Source organism: Gopherus flavomarginatus, chromosome 2 (genome assembly GCF_025201925.1).
Source record: "Gopherus flavomarginatus isolate rGopFla2 chromosome 2, rGopFla2.mat.asm, whole genome shotgun sequence".
Taxonomy (NCBI): Eukaryota; Metazoa; Chordata; order Testudines; family Testudinidae; genus Gopherus; species Gopherus flavomarginatus.
Window position 1 is genome coordinate 95945338 of NC_066618.1, and position 21044 is coordinate 95966381.

Below are 21044 nucleotides of genomic sequence, written 5' to 3' on the forward strand. Positions count from 1 at the left end.
ACCTTACTCTGAAGTCAGTCTTCTTAGTGACTATCACTTCAGCAAGGAGAGTGAGTGAGCTTCAGGCATTTCTAACCTGAAAGACAGGGTAGTGCTGCAACCCCACCCAAAGTTCATTTCTAAAGAGGTCTCAGATTTTCATCAGAACCAGTCAAATCAGCCTACTTTCCTTTTTCCCAGAGACACAATCAGCATGAGGAAAAAAGCAGCAAAGAGTCCTGTGGCACCTTATAGACTAACAGATGTATTGGAGCATGAGCTTTCGTGGGTGAATACCCACTCGTCGACATGCATCGGACGAAGTGGGTATTCACCCACGAAAGCTCATGCTCCTATACGTCTGTTAGTCTATAAGGTGCCACAGGACTCTTTGCTGCTTTTACAGATCCAGACTAACACGGCTACCCCTCTGATACATGAGGAAAAAAGAAGTTACACACACTAAATATATCCAAGACTTTGCTTTATTATAGTGACAGGACCAAATCATTCAGTGTGTTGCCGTGTCTGTTTATAGCTATAGCCAGACATTCTAAATGTCAAGCCACTTCCTTGCAAAGAGTATCAAAATGTATAGCATCATGTATCTTGATGTGTTATCATCTAGCTGGTGTTCCTGTCTCACTGAGTATCACAGCTCATTCTGCCAGAGCATGAGCAACAACCTTCCCCCACTTCAGGAATATCAGAGATCTGTAATGCAGTGGCGTGGACTAACCCACTGATTTTTGTCAAGCACTATCCCTTGGAATTAGCTGCAAGGTCAGATGCCAAGTTCAGGAGAACAGTACTTCAATCACTGTTTGACTGATGCAGCTATACTCCTCATTCCCACCATTCAGATGGGATGCTACTTGCCAGTTTCCTACGGGGGTTCATACAAACATGTACTCAAAGAAGAAATAAATACAGTAACTGTGGTTCTTCAAGATGTTATAGTCAATATGGATCTCAAACCTGCCCTCCGTCCCCCTTTTTCAGCCACCATGGGCTTTGAATTATGAGGGAATGCCCTTGTGTGGGAATATGAGGCGGCACAGGGTGCATGCATTGCCTTAAGAGACCCTGCTATTTAAAGAAAATCCAATCATGTGAGTCACATATGCATGTACAATGGGATCTACACCGAGCCCAACATCTCAAAGAACTACCGTTTCTGTAGGGAAAGTAACCATTCCTTACATTCTGATGCAGTGCTTGTGAAGTGAAGAGCATTGCTTCCATTACAACAGCAGAAGTTGCACACACAACTTCCTGAACTGAAAATTGGCCAGCTAAATTCCATGGAAATAATAACTGTTACAAAGGGGCAAATTTTGTTAATACTGAGTTAAAGGAAACCTATTTAAAAGGTTAAACTTTAACAAAATAGAACTCTAATAAAACTTTTCAATGATATATGAATGACAGAATGTACAAGTGTTACACTGAATAATTGGAAGTAAGTTGTATTATGGGAGTAATATTCCTCAGTGGCCATTATGAAGATGGATTTTATTAAAAGGTTATGTTAAGATCTACACTGGAAACCCAGATGTTCACATCACCTCACCAGTACTTCAGGCAGTGTAATCATTAGAATCATTTAATCACTGTTGCTAACAGCTCTGTGTATTCACCGTGGGCTTTTAACAATTTATTCTGACTCAGTCATTCTCTTGCCTGATTAAAATAAACATGCTAACTTTTAGCTCTTATTTCTCTTCATCTAAAGTTTTTGGTTCATATTTTATTCTATAAGGGCTCCCCAAACACACATTCTTTCATGTGCAAAGGGCCAGCGCAGTGCCTAAGTGCTACTAAAGTCCTATTTTGAAGACTTAAGTGGTGCATAGGCCTTGTGCTTTGGGGTGACTTTCATAGCCCCTAGAACATAGAAGTACCTTTAGCTGTTGCAATGAAAATCCATTCTGAATTGGTTTAATAATAATAAATAATGATAGAGCTTTTTCATCAGCAGATCTCAAAAGGATGTCAATAAATAAAGCTCGCAAAGTTCCAATGGCACTGTTTATGGATAAGTAATAGTTATGTGTAATTTTGAACAACATTAAAAACAAAGTGGCAAAACCTCTCATTCAATGTGAGGGTAAGTGTGCAAAGGCCTGCTTTGTTCCGTAAGTACTATCAGCTGTGTGTATACTATCGATAAAGATTACAGTGTTAAAATATGTAACAGGTAGGGTAAACACAAAACAAAACGAATTCTTGTGTTCTCTTTTCCCCTCTCCCTTTTGGTAATGTATTGTTTAATTAGAATGTAAAGTCTTCAGGGAAGAAGCTGCCACATGTGACATCGACTAAAGTAACATCAAAATAGTAGCTTATATACAATACTTGAATCAGAATAGAACATTTGCTGGCACATTAAGTGACTGTGATAAACCCAGAAGAGAAAATGACGTACTGGTTGTAATTCTGCTTCTCTGAAGTTTATCATTCTGACAGGATTCTCATTTTTCTAACATCTTGTGTTAGGAAATAAGAGTGAGAATCCCTGGTGGATAGTATCTTTAATGACACTTGAATGATAGTGATTAAGGTGTTTTTACCCATTTTTTTTTATGTTGAGTTAATTGATTGCCAAATAACTCTCTGTAATTAATACTTGTGTAAAGAACGGCCAGTATGGACACTCCCCAAACATTTGTTTCAGGCCGTGAACATTTGTGGTTTACCCTGAAAAACAGCCTCAGGATAAACTACAAATATTTGTATTCTTGCTATAAAAAAAATTCTAATGAGGGTGAGACATGAGGCCTCTGTATTATGCAATATCATATCCACAGACGATCACTGTGTGACTATACAGTGGAATCCTAATTTGCCAAAAGTTCTGGTGAACAGTTCATTGAGTGTGCTCTGGGGACACCACTGGAGATTTTATTCTACTGAAGGAGTACACAAATTAGAATTAATTTTAGGAACATCCACATAATATCTACAATCACCTGAAAATTGTTCAGTTTTAAAGCTACATTAACGCTTCCAGTTTCTGACCCGAGCCATTTTAATAATAGAGTACATTTCAGAAGTTGTATTCAGAACTCTGGAATGTTTCTGAAGCAGGGATGGAATTAGTAGCAAAAGTTATACTCCCACTCAGCCCACAGGGACTTCCTTATGTATCTCATGCGACGCTGTACCCCATAATTCTTGATGGGAATATGACATAACTGGAATAGGTTTTGTGCTGCCTGTGCCATGTAACATATCTCTGTAAAGGTTATGGTCTACTGTATGTATTCATCCTATTTGTACACATTGTGATGGGGCAAGGCCAGATGGCTACAGTAAAGTAGTGAGGAACAGGTATGTTAGCCCCAGGCTAAACAAATCCCTAGGACCATGGTAACCAAATGGCAGTTGCTCCAGGTTAATCAAGACCCCTGGGGCCAATTAAGATCTTTCTAGAAGGCAGTGGAGATAGCTACATTGATTGGGACACCTGAAGCCAATCAAAGGCTGGCTGGAGCTAGTTAAAAGCCTCCCAGTTAGTGAGATTTGTGTGTGAGGAGCTGGGAGCAAGAGGTGCAAGGAGCTGAGAGTGTACTGCTGGAGGATTGAGGAGTACAAGCATTATCAGACACCAGGAGGAAGGTCCTATGGTGAGGATAAAGAAGGTGTTTGGAGGAGGCCATGGGGAAGTAGCCCAGGGAGTTGTAGCTGTCATGCAGCTGTTATAGGAGGCACTATAGACAGCTGCGATCCACAGGGCCCTGGGCTGGAACCCGGAGTAGAGAGAGGGCCCGGGTTCCCCCAAACCTCCCAACTCCTGATCAGACACAGGAGGAGTTGACCCAGACTGTGGCTTCCACCAGAGGGGAAGATCACTGAGGTGAGCAAATCCACCAATAAGAACAGGACCCACCCAGGTAGAGGAGGAACTTTGTCACACCATATATCATTTTTGTACTTGAGGTTAAGAATATTGGCTGTATACTTGCTTGATTTCTAAGTAAGCTTTGTGAGGCATTTGGTCAGCTTCTTTAGGAAGGAATTCACAAGGTTAAGTACCCAGTCAGGAAGCACTTGGGGAACAATGCATTTTGGAATGCTCCAATCCGCATAAGAAGTCTTCCTGGACACATACAAGATACCATTTTGATTACCACTGCAAAAAGTTTTTTGTGTCTCCTGCTGGTAATAGCTCATCTTAACTGATCACTCTGTTAGAGTGTCTATGGTAACACCCATTGTTTCATATTCTGTATGTGTGTGTGTGTGTGTGTGTGTATATATATATATATCTTCCTACTGTATTTTGCACTGCATGCATCCGATGAAGTGGGCTGTAGCCCGCGAAAGCTTATGCTCAACTAAATTTGTTAGACTCTAAGGTGCCACAAGTACTCCTGTTCTTTTTACAGGATACCATGTGGACAATGGCTTCTACCTATAAAGAGTGAGAGTCATGCATGGACATGTGACTTGCTCAGATGACTCCTAAACTCCATCTTGGAGCTGGACTTTGCATAGGAGTGAGGAGGGGGTCTTCACCCACGAGAGAGTCTATTTAAACCCCTGGGAGACCCCTCCATTTAGTCTTCAGCTGGCTAAAGAGGGAGCCTCTCCACCCCCTCTGGGATACTTGAAAGAAACTGGAACAAAGGACAGTAAACTACAGGGGGTGTGAGCAGGACCGACGCTAGGGGGTTGAGCGCCCTAGGCGCACGGCAAATTCGCCGCCCCACACGCTGGTCCCGCGGCTCCGGTGGAGCTGCCACAGTCGTGCCTGTGGGAGGTCCACCGGAGCCGCACGAGCAGCCGACCGTCCGCAGGCACGACTGCGGCAGCTCCACCTGAGCTGCGGACCAGCGGACCCTCCGCAGGCACTACTGCGGCAGCTCCACCGGAGCCGCCTGCCGCCCCCTCCGGCAAAACAGCACCCACCAATTATTCTGGCGTCCTAGGCGATTGCCTAGGCTGCCTAAATGGTAGCGCCAGCCCTGGGTGTGAGTGATTGCTGGACCTAGGCTACAAGGAGATTAGTCTGTAAAAGGGAGCATTCTGGAACTGGTGAGGATCTTATCTGTTTTCAGTTTGATTAGACATAGATTTGCGCATTTAATTTTGCTTGGTGACTTACTTTGTTCTGTCTGTTACTACTTGGAACCACTTAAATCCTACTTTCTGTATTTAATAAAATAACTTTTTACTTATTAATTAACTCAGAGTATGTATTAATACCTGGGGGAGCAAAGACTATGCATATTTCTCCATCAGTGTTATAGAGGGTGAACAATTTATGAGTTTACCCTGCAGAAGCTTTATACGGGATAAAACAGATTTATTTGGGTTTAGACCCCATTGAGAATTGGGCATCTGAGTGTTAAAGACAGGAACACTTCGGTTAGCTGCTTTCAGGTAAACCTGTAGTTTTGGGGCAAGTAATTCAGACCTTGGGTGTGTGTTGGAGCAGATGGGAGTGTCTGGCTCAGCAAGACAGGGTACTGGAGTCCTAAGCTGGCAGGGAAAGCAAGGGTAGAAGTAGTCTCGGCACATCAGATGGCAGCTCCCAAGGGGGTTTCTGTAGTCCAACCCGTCATACCTCATATGGTCAATTTTAATTCACTCCAACAATCTAGCTGCTGACTTGATGCCCCAGAATAAAAAGATTTTACCAGTACAGTTGACCTGGAACTTCGCTGTGCTCTGAACAGCAGCTTTGGTGCCTGACTTAGTGAACTGTTTCTTGTTAGTGAATCATGAAATCTATGGCTTAAACTGCAGGGAAGTTTGAGCAAAACCTAAGCCTTAATTAAGGCTTTTTGTCCCTTGTGTAACATTCCTTTTCACTGTATACTCACATTTCTTGTAAAATTATAATTTTGAGGGAGTGAGAGGGCGGCAGTGGGGGAGATAGAAGTCTAAGGTAAAATTTAATGCACACATTTTTCCAGTCGTCTTTTTATTAAGGAAATAGTGATACAAGTATCGTAGGAGGAAAAAAGGTAATACAAAATTGTAATGCATCAAAGATACAGTACAATATCATATTTGGCTGCACAATAGGAGATGGAAAGAGAAGGGAATTGAAAAGAAGAGAAGATCATACATCGGGCACATCACATTTCAAAATCTTTGAATCCTCAGAAAATATGTTTTTGAAGAAATTCTGAAGGTTTTCAGTAAGAAATGCCTGCCTTTTGAAATGACTTAGTGCTTCATGCTGAGTGTTTTGAAATAGTCTCCAGGAAATTTGAGCTCCAATTGTTGAAGATGCTAAATTGTACTATAGTATTACAAATATACACATGCACGCAAAACTACATTGAAATATTGGTAAGGCTCTCACTGATTGCACAGAAACAAAGACATTCAGCGTTAAGGATGAAATGTTATCCTTGGACCATATTGCCATGTTAAATTCTGAACCACAAGTGGAATTTGGGGTCCCACACTTTCATTAGACCACCTCAGTATTAGGAATGAAGGATGCAAACTATGGAGTTCCGGATTTACTTCTCTTGGGTAGTATTTTCACAATGTATTTATAGAATATAGCAAACAATGGAATGGAGTCTGGTTTTGTCTAAATCTGTACCACAGAGCCTTTCTGTCTTTAATGTAGATACCTCTGGCCAGATTCTATTTTTCTTTGTATAAATTTGAAACATGCTAAAAGGACGTAGTTTACATGGATGACATTTTTATTGTCTTCAAAGACATAATTAGTAGAAACTCACCACATTCAAGTCGTGTATCTGGGGAACAAAAAACTTGATGTACCCAGATGCAGCAGTGCCAGATGAATGTTCCTTTGATGGAATTTTCTCTGACTCATTAAGGCAATAATTTGAGTGTAATTTCAAAACCAATTCAGATAAGAGTTCCCTTAGTGAATCATTACATACAATTTGGATATTAAGAGAATCTTTGTAGTGGTGTATCTATTTACTAGGCATTTTTTGTTACTGAAGAAACATTGTCTTTAATTCAATAAAAGACAATCAGGCCTTATTGGGATCTGCAGTACCAGAGGGGCCATCATCCTTGAGATTAAAAACAAACAAAACACAAGCTCATCAAAAGGCTACACATGGTATATTGCTGAAAACTAGCCATGATTGTTTCCCATTAGCTTTGGCAACTTATTTCCCATCCTTTGCCTGTTCAAAGCAGTTTAAAGACTACTGGAATTAAAGTGTTTTATTAAGCATGTCATTTAACAGAATGTTTTCTATTTTACATTGGCAATATAAGAGTGATCAGTTCAAATTTGGATTGACCACAAAGAAGCAGTAAGTAGGAAGCTGCTGATCATTCACAGTTTGGACTCGGGTGAATAGGGTTCTAGAAAACTGCTTTCAATGTGGGCATCTCAGTGCCAAAAAGATGTAGACAAGGGAATTTAGAAAAAAGCAGCAAAAATGAGTTAGTGGAAACTGGCGGAATGGCTGAGCAGTAACAGACAGGAAGGTCCATTTCAGCAGGTAAGAACCTTTTATAAATACAAATCAAAACAAGTTAACATAAGCAAAAAAGAGAAATAAACAACCACCTAAACATGGGGATCAACCTAGCCTCAGAGCCTGGATGGGAAAGCCTTAGGCATTCTCTCTCTGGGCAAGTCTACACTTAAAACTTTTTTTGTTTGGGGCTGTGAAGATATTTTCATTACGTTTTTATACTGGCAGAAGCCATAGGATAGAAGTTTATTTTACTTGGAGAGCTGATCTATGAGAAGGGAAAAGGAAGATGAAATTAACTCCTCATATACTAGTAATATCTACATATCTACGTATCCCATCACAGATAGACAAGTTTATGAGGAAGGATGAAAATTAAACAAACAGTATAGGGTAAGAGTTGCTTAAGGGGACAGGGCAAAAGCTTGGTGTAAACACCGAAGAAGGAAAGGAGTTACTTGGGCTGATAAAAATATATAACTTCGAGTACGGGGATGAAATTAGGTAAACCAAACTTTAATGTTAACATCAGAAAAAAATAGATTATTAATGGTCTAGATCTCTTAAACTGTGGCGTATTCACCCAAAGACAGTGTTGGAAACATTTTAGAACTAGAAAATTAATTGTATCAAATTATCTTGTACTGGCATAGGATATAATAGGTGGATTTTTCCGTCTTTAACTTATATCCCCAAATCAAAACCATTTAAGGGTAGAGTTAAGTTTGAAAATGTACCTTTTTAATAATGTTTCATATCTCATAAATTACTTGTTTGAGCCTCCCCAAACCTTGTCAAACTTTTTGGCTGGCAGACAAAAGTTTCAAGGGACAAGGAGCTTTTTAGTTGAAGTTATGGAAGAGGAAGGACAAGATCCACCTTGTAATGGAAAGTAGAGTATGTTACATGCTTCACTGCAGAGATGCTGCCTTTGATTCTGTGCTAAGAAGGAAGGAATCCCAAAATTTGAGTTCAGTAGTTGGTTTCAGAAGCAATGGGGTGATGGTCTATTTTTCAATCTTCTTATGGTCTTGCAGTAACAAGGCAATAATTAACTTTGTGTCAAAATTTTCTGTTTTACTTTGTCTATACCTCAGTGTCTCAACTTTTGTTCATAACCCTTTTTTGTAAACATCAGGGGGGATTTGAACCAGATTTTGGCCACTCATTAATGTGTGTGGAATGATTTCCACTATGAATTTTCTTTTTGCATGTTGCTGGATTTTTTTTTTTTTTTTTTAGAAAATTTAGGAACACTGGAGCACCTGATTTTTTTTTTCCCCCCCACACAGTGCATGTTTGATGCTCCTTGCTGCTGCCTGAACAGTAACATTGTGATGTCAGAGATAATCAGTCACTTGTTGCTCACTCCATCCAGTTCATTAGCATATTTGCAGAGAGTCATGATTGCCCTGGATGTTATGGCAGTGGCTGCTTTTGCTACCTGATATACCTCAGATGACCCATTATTACAAAGAAGGGTGACAGGAGAAACTGTGATGGAAGCAGAATGGGTTTGGATAAGCGCTTGCTGTGCTCCTTTGAGTTTGTGCTGTGGTAAGTTATACTGGTTCTTTTCAAGAGCAATTGTTTGTTATTCTCCTCAAAAAGAGTAGCATGAAAATAAGGTACAAAATTACAGCTCCTTTTCATGTATATTATCTGCTTGTTACAAATTGGAGACTATGACATTCTGTTTTTTAAAAAGTAGGAAAAGATGAGTTCTTGCTCAGTTTTCTGTTATACAGTTAGAAAAAAGGTAATTTAAAAGTTGCACTAAAACTGAAATTGCAAAAAAAGTTTTTGTTTTGAATACAGTTTAGTTTAATTATTTTCAGTATATTGGTCGATGTGGCACTTGAGTGGTGAAATATCGAGCTTCTCAAGATAACAATGGAAATAAAATATATACTGAAGACAACAAATGTGTAAATGTTATATAAATACCACGTAAAAATCTAAAGAAATTTATGAACAAAAAACTTGAAGATTAGTTATGGTTGTTTTCATAAAAAAACAGGAAGTACAAAGTTAAGAATTAAAAAGGATTAAAAAGCTGGAAAAGTCAAGCACTCTCAAGTTAGGATATTCCAGAATAAACATTGCCCATGCAACCTTAATTTGACCCTCTTGAGTGTATGCATTATAATACAGCCTTTAATTACATGCAGAAGTGACTGCCTGCGAAAAGTTTGGTGTAAGAGACTTGCCCAGAGTCACACAGGAACTCAGGTGGCAGAGGCAGGGATGGAATCCAGTTCTCCAGGACAGCATTCAACTGCTTTACCTTGAAACTATTTTTCTTTCTGCAGTCGTAAGAACATAAGAGCGGCCTTACTGGGTCAGACCAACAGTCCAGCTAGCCCAGTATCCTGTCTTCTGACAGTGGCCAGTGCCAGGAGAAATGAACAGAACGGGGCAGTTGTCAAGTGATCCATCCTCTTTGTCATCCAGTCCCAGCTTCTAGCAGTCAGAAGTTTATGGATATCCGGAGCGTGGAGGTTGCATCCCTAACCGTCTTGGCTAATAGCTATCCTCCAGGAACTTATCGAATTCTTTTTCGACCCTAGTTGTACTCCTGGCCTTCACAACATCCCCTGGCAACAAGTTGCATGGGGTGACTGACTGTTGTGTGTAGAAGTACTTCCTTTTGTTTGTTTTAAACCTGCTGCCTATTAATTTAATTGGGTGACCCTCAGGTTCTTGTGTTATGTGAAGGGGTAAATAACGTTTTTTCTCCACACCAGTCATGATTTTATAGACCTATATTATGTCCAGGGCCGCCTAGGGAGGGGGGGACAAGTGGGGCAATTTTCCCCGGGCCCCACAGGGGCCCCGTGATCCCTGTCCTGTCGGCGGTCCAGATCTTCAGCGGTATTTTGGCAGCGGGGGCCCTTCAGTGCTGCCGAAGGCATGGAGCGCATGAAGGCCTTCCACCACCACCCCCCATCCAACACCGAAATGCTGCCGAAGACCCGGACCACCACCGGGTGAGTACAAGCGCTGCAGCTCCCCCGCTTTGCCCCAGGCCCCCCTGAATCCTCTGGGCGGCCCTGATTATGTCTCCCACTTAGTCATCTCTTTTCTAAGCTGACTAGTCCCAGGTTTTTTAATGTCTCCTCATATGGAAGCTGTTCCATACTCCTAATTATTTTTGTTGCCCTTTCTGTACCCTTTCCAATTCTAATACGTTTTTTGAGATTGGGGACCAGAAATGCACACAGTATTCAAGGTGAGGGTGTACCATGAATTATGTATACTGGCATTATATTTTCTGTCTTATTATCTATCCTTCTGCAAATGGTTCATAACATTCTGTTTAGGTTTTTTTCACTTCTGCTTCACAATGAGCAGATGTTTCAGAGAACTATGCCCAGTGATTCCAAGGTCTCTTCTTGAATGATAACAGCTAATTTGGAACCCATCATTTTGTGTGTATGGATTACTTTTTTCCAGCGTGCATCACTTTACACTTATCAACATTGAATTTTATCTGCTATTAAGTTGCACAGGCACCCAGTTTAGAGAGATCCTTTTGTAACTCTTCTCAATCAGCTTTGGACTTAACTATCTTGAGTAATTTAGTATTGTCTGTAAACTTTGCCACTTGTCTGTTTACCCCTTTTTCCAGATCATTCAGAAATATGTTGAACAGTACAGGTCCCAGTACAGATCCTTGAGTGACCCTGCTATTTACCACTTTCCATGTGAAAACCTGCTACTTTTTTCTACCCTATATTTCCTGTCTTTTAACCAGTTACCAATCCATGAGAGGACCTTCCCTCTTATTCCATGACTGCTTATTGTGCTTAAAAGCCTTTGGTAGTGGACCTTGTCAGAAGCTTTCTGAATGTCCAAGTACACTGTTTCCACCCGATCATCCTTGTCCACATGATTATTGACGTGCTCAAAGAATTCCTATAGATTGATGAGACATTTTTTCCCTTTACAAAAGCCATTTTGATTCTTTCCCAACATATTGTATTAATCTATGTGACAATTCTGTTCTATACTATGGTTTCAACCAATTTGCCGGGTACTGAAAATAGGCTCCATAAGTGACTGTGGTAATTACATGTCAGTAAGTCTTTCTTAAAAATTGGTGTTTATATTAGCTATTCTCCAGTCATTTGGTACTAGGGTGACCAGATGTCCCGATTTTTATAGGGACAGTCTCGATTTTTGGGTCTTTTTCTTATATAGGCTTCTGTTACCCTCCATTCCCTGTCTCGATTTTTCACATTTGCTGTCTGGTTCCCTATCTGGTACAGAGGCTGATTTAAGCGATAGATTACACAGTTAGTTCTGCAGTTTCATATTTGAGTTCCTTCAGAACTCTGGGGTGAATACCATCTGGTCCTGGTGACTTATTACTGTTTAATTTATCAGTTTGTTCCAAATCTCTTCTACTGACACATCAATCTGGGACAGGTCCTCAGATTTGTCACTTAAAAAGAATGACTCAGGTGTGGGAATCTCTCTCATGTCCGCTGTAGTGAAGATCAATGCAAAGAATTCATTTCGCTTCTCTGCAATGGCCTTTTCTTCCCTGAGTGCTCCTTTAGCACCTTGATTGGCCAGTGGCCCCACTGATTGTTTGGCAGACTTCCTGCTTTTGATATACTTAACTTTTTTTTTGCTGTTAGTTTTTGTGCCTTTTGCTAGTTGCTCTTGAAATTCTTTTTTTGGCCTGCCTAATTATACTTTTACACATGACTTGCTAGAGTTCATGCTCCTTTCTATTTTCCTCACTGGCATTTTACTTCCAATTTTTAAAGGATGCCTTTTTGCCTCTAACTGACTCTTTTATTCTGCTGTTTAGCTCTGGTGGCATTTTTTGTCCCTCTTTTTATTTGGGGTATACATTTAGTTTGAGTCTCTATTATGGTATTTATAAATAGTTTCCATGCAGCTTTCAGGCATTTCACTCTGGTGAATCTTTCTTTTAATTTCCACTTAACTAGCTTCCTCCTTTTGTTGTCGTTGTTGTTCATTGTTCCCCTTTTTGAAGTTAAATGCTACTGTGGTGGGTTTCTTTGGTATTTTCTCCCCTGCAAGGATGTTAAAGTTAATTTCATTTATGGTTGCTATTGCCAAGTGGTTCGGCTGTATTCACATCTTGGACCAGAACTAAATCGAGAATTGCCTGTCCCCTTGTGGCTTCCAGGACTAGCTGCTCCAATAAGCAGTTGTTAATAGTGTTTGGAAATTTTATCTCTGGATCTCGTCTTGAGGTGAAATGTATCCAGTCATTATGGGGATAGTTGAAATCCCCATTATTACTGGGCTTTCTGTTTTTGTACCCTCTCTAATTTCCCTGAGCATTTCACAATCACTGTCCTGGTCAGGTGGTCAGTAGTGTATTTCTGCTATTATATTGTTATTATTCATTGAATTTCTATCCATGCAGGATTCATTTAAGATTTTTATATATTTGACTTGCTTTCACATATAGTGCCACTCCCCCACCAGCATGACTTGTATATTTTATACCCTGATATTACCATGTCCCAATGATTATCATCATTCCACCCGGGGTGGCTCCAGGCACCAGTGCACCAAGCGTGTGCCTGGGGCGGCAAACCGCGGGAGGCAGCCTGCCGGTTGCCGTGAGGGCAGCAGTCAGGCTGCCTTCAGCAGCATGCCTGTGGGAGGTCTGACGGTCCTGCGGCTTCAGTTTGGCGGCGGTACATCGAACAAGCAGGACCAGCGGACCTCCCTCAGGCATGCTGCCAAACCTGTGTTACCAGCGGACCTATCGTAGGCGTACTGCTGAAAGCCGCCTGACTGCTGTGCCTGGGGTGGCAAAATACGTAGAGCCGCCCGTGATTCCACCAAGTTTCTGTGATGCCTATTATATCAATATCATCATTTAATATCAGGCACTCAAGTTCACCCATTTTAGTATTTAGACTTCTAGAGAGGCGAGGTGGGTGAGGTAATATATTTTATTGGACTAACCTTTATAAAAGAGATTTCCTCACCTACCTCTTCTTTCTAATATCCTGGAACCAAAATGTCTACAATAGCACTGCATAGTTAGATTTATGGCATTTTTATACAAGCACTTATAAAATTTGTCATTACTGTATTTATCTGCCTTTATGTGATGCAGTTGAATGGGACACTTTTTTGTTTGATTGTTTCTGGTCAGTTCCTACCTATGCTTTATCAATTTCTGTCCTCTCCTCTCTCCTAGGATATAGAGCAGAGGTGGCCAAACCACGTGCGGCTCTTTTACAGTTAAAGTGTGGCTCATGGCATCTCCCATATTCCCACCACATTCTCCACCTACCAGACTGGAGTGCGAGAAGCTCAGGGCTTCTGCCCTACAGCACGGTAGTGGGGTTAGGGGCTTCTGTCCTGTGGGGGAGTGGGGTGTCGGGCCTTCAGCCCTGTGGGAAGTTTCCCCTTTAATGAATCCTGCCCAAGAGATGTCTTTATCTGAGCCATGTGCTCCTCCTTACATGTTAGCTTTCTCCCAGCCCTTAGTTTAAAAACTCCTGTATGACTTTTAAAATTTTACATGCCAGGAATCTGGTTCTGTTTTGGTTTAAATGGAGCCCATCCTTCCTCTATAGGCTTCTCCCTTACCAAAGGTTTCCAAGTTTCTAATAAATAAATTATTAATTCTCCAGTTTCTAATAAATAAATAAACTCCTCCTCCCAACACCATCGTCTCTTCCACACATTGAGACCCTGCAGTTCTGCCTGTCTAACTGACCCTGCATGTGGAACTAGAAGCCGTTCAGAGAATGCTACCAGGGAGGTCCTTGACTGCAATCTCTTACCTAGCAGCCTAAATTTGGCCTTCAGGACCTTTCTCCTATCTTTCTTTGTGTCACCAGTACCTACATGTATCATGACCACCAGCTCCTCCTCAGCACTGCACATTAGTCTATCTAGACGTCTTGAGAAGTCTGCAAACCTTCTCACCGAGCAGGCAGTTCACCATGCAGTTCTCCTGGTCATCTCAAACCCATCTATATTTCTAATAATTGAATCTCCCATTACTATTACCTGTTTCTTCCTAATAACAGGGGTTCCCTCCCTCAGAGTGGCATCCCCAGTGCGAGAGGATACCATGACATCATCTGTAAGGAGGGTTGCAATGGTGGGTTTGTTTCTATCTGCTCCAGCTTGATGCTTTCATTCCTTCAGACTTTCTTCTTTCTCACCAGCACAGAGGCTGTCAGATTCGGGATGGGACTGCTCTACTGTGTCTCTGAAAGCTCCTCTGTATCCTCTCTGTCTCCCTGAGATCTTCCATTTCAGCCACTATGATTTTAAGAGTCTGATCTGTGCGTCTGAGGGCCATGAACTGCTTACACCGCAGGCACACATAAGCAACCTGCTCATTAGGCAGGTAATTGTATTTGTCGCATTTAGTTCAATAAACTGGACAGCCCCCCACTCTGCTGCGGGACATCTGCCAGCATAATTTTAACTCTTGCAGGGTTTTTTCTGTTTGGTGACGGAGTGGGATATTGGTTTAAGTTTAGAGTGTGTTTGTTAGATATGTCTGCAACTTGCACGTCTTCTCTAAATTTCCTTGCAAAACTCCTGTGTTCACTAGCTCCTCTGGTTGCCTCTGAGATGGCTTTTTAAACTTCTGTTCTCTGTGTTAGCCCTGCCCCCTTCTCATGGTATCCTAAAGGGATTAGGGATTGAAGAGTAAGGCTAGAGCCTTGTCAGTAAACTCTTAGCCTAGTTTAGCAGACTGCTTGGCTCAGTATATAGCCCCCAAAACAGACTGCACTATAAACTTCAAGCAAGCATACCACAGCAAGCTAACAAACAACAAACTCACCCCAAGGATCACTTAGTTGCTCCTGTTAACTAGCTGACCTGCCTTGTTCACTACAAACTTCCCAATTTCTACAACAAATGAGGCATGGGTCCTATAGACAACAGACTCCTTCATTACCCAACCTCTGTTCATGCCCTGAATGAACCAGGGGTGCTCTTTTTTTTGGGAGGGGGGGCAGGGGGTAGGGTCGTATAATTAAAGGCTGTATCATAATGCATATGCGCAAGTGGGCCGAACTAAGGCATCCTGGCATTTTCTAACTTGAGCGAGCTTGATTTTGCAACCCTTTAATCCTTTTTAATCTTTAATTTAGGAAATACAAATTCTTTTATGGTTTGATTTATTGATGAGCGCAATCTTAAGTTATGTTCAACGAAGTTTCTCTTCTTTGTGAGTCATAGATAAAGAATTGTCCATTAACCATGTACAGAGACAAAGGAAATCTACTTGAAGAGAAGAAGATACAGTCTTATTAAGCAAGAACTGGACAATGGTGTACTTGATGAGGCAGATGTTGGTACCAAGATCCAAGAAAGAAGTTCATGTGATACAGTGTCTGCTGAAATCATCCCTGTCATTATCATATCGCATTTGTAATTTTCTCCATCAGGGTTGAGACTTGATGTCTTTTTAAGCCAGTGGAGTTTTGCTTTCAATCTCAGAATGTTGCTGTCTCATTTATTTGCAAGCTAGTGAAATTTAGAATTATGCCCTTTCTGTGTCTGCCCCTATGATTAAGATGGATACATTTTGCTTCACATACTGAAGGCTGTCACTAGATATAGGGTAAAGGTTTTGTTTGATGTTTGCTATGAAACAGCTTAGGGTAGATAGTATCTTGACTACGTGATAGAACAGGGAAATAAAAAAAATCTCTCTTATGCACTGATTCAGTTCTACCCAGCTTCTGGCCATTGGATCCCACACACAGAAGTAACCATGAAAACTTGCCTGCTTGCTTCCTCCCCAAAGCAGGTGGTGGGGAGGGGAATGCGTGGAGCCTTGGTTCCATCCCCTTTACTTACTAGCCAAAATAAACACGGCATGGGGTGAGTGGTAAGGGGGTCTAACGTGTTGCTAATATAGTCCTTTATAAGCAGGGGATTTATTGTTACTAAGAGGTCTCTGTGAGTCATAGTGCCACCAAGGGGTTCTGTAACTTTAGGCATAGCCCCGAGCAGGGGCTGGTGTGAAAGTAGCAGAAGATTAGTTGGCAAGATTCCTTCCCCACTCTGAACTTTAGGGTACAAATGTGGGGACCTGCATGAGAACCTCTAAGCTTAATTACCGGCTTAGATCTGGTTTTGCTGCCACCACTCCCAAGTACTAACTCCTTTTCCTGGATAGTCTTGAGAGACTTCTTCACCAAGTTCCTGGTGAACACCGATCCAACCCCTTGGATCTTAACACGAGGAGATTTTAACCATCCCCTCTTCTTTCCCCCACCAAATCCTGGTGAGTCCAGATCCAATCCCCTTGGATCTTAAAACAAGGAAAAATCAATCAGGTTCTTAAAAAGAAGACTTTTAATTAAAGAAAGAAAGGTGAAAGTCATCTCTGTAAAATCAGGATAGAAAGTAACTTTACAGGGTAATCAGATTCATAGAGCCCAGAGGAACCCCTTCTAGCCTTAGGTTCAAAGTTACAGCAAACAGAAGTAAATCCTCTTAGCAAAAAGGAACATTTACAAGTTGAGAAAACAAAGATAAAACTAACACGTCTTTCCTGGCTGTTAGTTACAAGTTTGAAATATGAGAGACTGGTTCAGAAAGATTTGGAGAACATGGATTGATGTCTGGTCCCTCCTAGTCCCAAGAGCGAACAACCCCAAAACAAAGAGCACACAAACAAAAGCCTTTCCTCCCCCAAGATCTGAAAGTATCTTGTCCTCTTATTGATCCTTTGGGTCAGGTGTCAGCCAGGTTACCTGAGCTTCTTAACCATTTACAGGTAAAAGGATTTTGGTGTCTCTGGCCAGGAGGGATTTCATAGTATTATATAAAGTAGGGCTGTTCCCTTTCCTTTATAGTTATTACACTAGTTGTTCATGTACTTTTAATGGTGATTTTCAAGATTTCTTTAATTTCTACTTTGTGCCGTCTTAACTTTTCATTTGACAATTTTAAAATATAATGAATAAAGTAGTAGTTCTTGCCATCTTATATAGAAGCTTAATTTCCTGCAATTTTTTGTCCCCAAATTGATTTCTTAGTGCATTTGACAGCGCAATATTAGAATAATAGAATACCAGGGTTGGAAGGGACCTCAGGAGGTCATCTAGTTCAACCCCCTGCTCAAAGCAGGACCAATTCCAAACTAAATCATCACAGCTAGGGCTTTGTCAAGCCTAGCTTTAAAAACCTCTAAGGAAGGAGATTCCACCACTTCCCTAGGTAACCCAATCCACTGCTTCACCACCCTCCTAGTGAAAACGTTTTTCCTAATATCCAACCTAAACCTCCCCCACTGCAACTTGAGACCATTACTCCTTGTTCTTTCATCTGCCACCACTGAGAACAGTCTGGATCCATCCTCCTTTGGAACCTCCTTTCAGGTAGTTGAAAGCAGCTATCGAATCCCCTCTGATTCTTCTCTTCTGCAGACTAAACAATCTTGGTTACCTCAGCCTCTCCTCATGAGTCATGTGTTCCAGCCCCCTAATCTTTTTAGTTGCCCTCTGCTGGACTCTTTCCAATTTTTCCACAGCCGCCTTGTAGTGTGGGGCCCAAAACTGGACACAGTACTCCAGATGAGGCCTCACCAATGTCGAAGAGAGGGAATGATAACGTCCCTCGATCTGCTGGCAATGTCCCTGCTTATACAGCCCAAAATGCCATTAGCCTTCTTGGCAACAAGGGCACACTGTTGATTCATTACCTAACTGGTACAAACAAAATCCCATTTAAATGACTCATGGATAGCTAGTTATTGAATTTATATACGCAACTTACTCTGCTAAAAACAGAATAGGAAAACAGTGTTTGACTTTAAGGACAGCTTTTTATTTTCTTGAATGAAATCAAGTTCTTTTAAAAGAGTCGGAATTATCATAATTACTTTGTAGTCCTAAAAAGTGATTAGAATTAGCAATGTAAACTGAGAAGTAGTTAAAGTGACTCTATAAATTCAAGTTTTATTGAATGTCTGCCAGAATTGCTTAAAGGTGTCTTGTCTGTGTGCTGTTTGACAAAACGCTGCCCTTTTTTATGAGATGCAACCTTCATACTTCATTACCTTTTTCATACTGATTTTGGGCCAAATTCTGATACCCTTCCTCTTGATGATGAGTACCTTATTCCAAAAGTAGTCTCATTGACTTCAGTGCCATCACGTGTGGAGTAAGGAACTATTCAATGCAAGTAATGGCATCAGAATCTGAGCCTTAATTTTTAACTTTCTTAGAGTAAAAAGTACTATAGCTTCTGAAATAATGGTTGTCTCATCTTTTCTGTTAGTAGACTTGTTCATTCCCTAGCTGATATTTATGACTAGTCTGTGATATTGGAAAATCTCTTTGCCTTTTGCTCAGACAACAAAAATAAAATGCAGCAAAGTGAGAACTTCTTGGATGCAGTAACCTTAAACTTCTGGGGCAAAATCCTGGCCCGGATGAAGTCAATGAGAGTGTTGCCATTGACTTCAGTGTGACACTATTTCATGTCTGAAATATGAGTGTTCAGGACACTATAAGCCTTGTTGGGAAAGAAATAATTTCTAGCACAATTCTGAAGCACATGATGGAAGATTAAAACAGTTCTTCAGCCATAATCAGCATTATGGTTAGTTGATTAAAAAAAGAGGATTGAGTCCCAGCTTCCTAATGATATTGTATGGAACGCTCAGAAATTTTTCCACAGTTAGGTAATCTTATCGTCAAAGCACTGGACTGGCGCTCAAAAGACCTTAGTTCAATTCCTGGATTTGCCACATATTTCCTGAATGACTTTGGACAAGAAACGTTGTCTGTGCCTTAGTTTCCCATCTGTAAATAGAGATAGGTCTTCCCTAGCTCACACAGATACTGTGACGATGAATTCATTAGTTTTTGGGTCACATTCAGATATACTATGAGGGGGGCCACAGAAGTACCTAGATTGATCCAATTACTATCAATGCACTGAAATTTGCATTGAACCTGAGGAGAACTTTGGTCAAAACATGACACTTATTTTGGACAAGGCACTCTATAGAGAAGCACTAAATTTACAAAAGCAATTGAAGATTTCAGAGGGATTTGAAGATTACAGGCCAATGACATTACTGTCACACTTGCAATGGAAATCTGGCATGCTTTTGCGTGGTTCTAGTTCTTTATTATTAATTAGGACACAATTGAAAAATGATTCAGAGAAGCTATGAAATCTTTGTTACTTAGTTAGATTGAATGATCTCAAATACTGAATCTTAAACAGTGAGAAAAGGCTGACGCGTGACTGATGGAACCTAATCCTGATTTTGTTCCTTCTCTTTTAGTATTTACAATTGAAGATCCAGGTTTTTGTCCCAAATACATGTTTGCAAAGAGAAGTTGTTACACTTCATTGTATCACATTGCATGTGACAGGAAAATCATGGACGACTGGATAGTTGGATTCAGAATTTTGAATATTTTTACACCACCTGCACTTCCAGCCAGTCAGCTCAATATTGGCACTTTCAGATTGGTTTGGTTGTAATTTTGCAATATGTTAGCTGATGAGAAAGCAAACATTGGTAAAAGTGTGCTTGTATTGAAGGGCAAATACAGAACACTAGTAGGCCTAACTAATTAGCTGTATGGGACTCTTACTGTGTTCTTACATTTCAGTAACAGAATCACAAGCTTTTCATTTTGTATATATATGTTTTTTATGTTTGAGGATTAAATACGCTTACAAAGTGAGTCTCAAATTGTGTCTCATTTCATAAAACCTTTGTGAATCCCCACTGGCATTTCAGGGCTTCCTTTTATAAAACAATCTTTTCTACTGGAAACGGGTGACGAATGTTTTAAGATACAGCGAGAAAATTAATGGGGCAGTTTGCCTTCCTCCTCAGTCAGACATGTGCCACTGACAAACTGTACGACAAGTCCTACAGTATCTTGTTTTCCAGGTATATTAAATTGTGTTTTCCTTTGGAATAATATTGCCTCTAACAATTTCTTATTTTTAAAAGACATTTTGAAACTATTGAATGAAAGCGATAATGTTGATTAGAGGTTAGAGTAGCACAACAATTCTTTCCCAATTTACCACTGTTTGTAGAGGAGAGTGCTGTAAAGTTACAGAATTGCTAGGAACAGATTATCTGCAGATACTTGTGAGAATGTATATTTTTCAGTGTCAGGCTTTTCAACTTAATTCACTCAGAAGATATTTTAGCTTCTTAGCATGTTTCTGTAATACGTACTAGGAACATATTTTTTAACCCTTGTCTTATATGGAATGTACCATAACAAAATATTAATTTCTTCCCTGTTCCCATTTTTTCTCTTTTGCTAGGATGGTGATCCAGTTAGGCCAGGAGTAGCCATGACAGACCTTGCTACAGGGCTGTACACGTATGGAGCAATCATGGCCGGCCTGCTTCAAAGATATAAAACTGGGAAGGGACTTCACATTGACTGCAATCTATTGTCATCTCAGGTACGGGTTTAAAGAATGTTTTACTTAGCTTGTTGATGTAGATTTACTTTTCTTGTTGGTTTCTGTGCATTGGGCCAAATGCATCCCTAATATAATGACATTGAAAGCAATACTAGAGACAAATTTCCTGGTTTATATTTCTGTAGTAGTGGTTGATTTATTTTGATTGATGACTATTACTACAGCACTTCTGTC

The 21044-nt window shown here is 40.6% G+C and overlaps 1 protein-coding gene across 5 annotated transcripts in view; it reads left to right on the forward strand.

Moving 5' to 3' along the window:
* SUGCT (succinyl-CoA:glutarate-CoA transferase) overlaps positions 1-21044 on the forward strand; it is a 477812-nt gene that overhangs the window by 66463 nt on the left and 390305 nt on the right. For all 5 annotated transcript variants that reach the window (XM_050937744.1, XM_050937745.1, XM_050937747.1 and 2 more), the window contains one exon: positions 20706-20849. In XM_050937744.1, coding sequence (XP_050793701.1) covers positions 20706-20849 — 144 coding nt within the window. The remainder of the gene's footprint in view (positions 1-20705; positions 20850-21044) is intronic.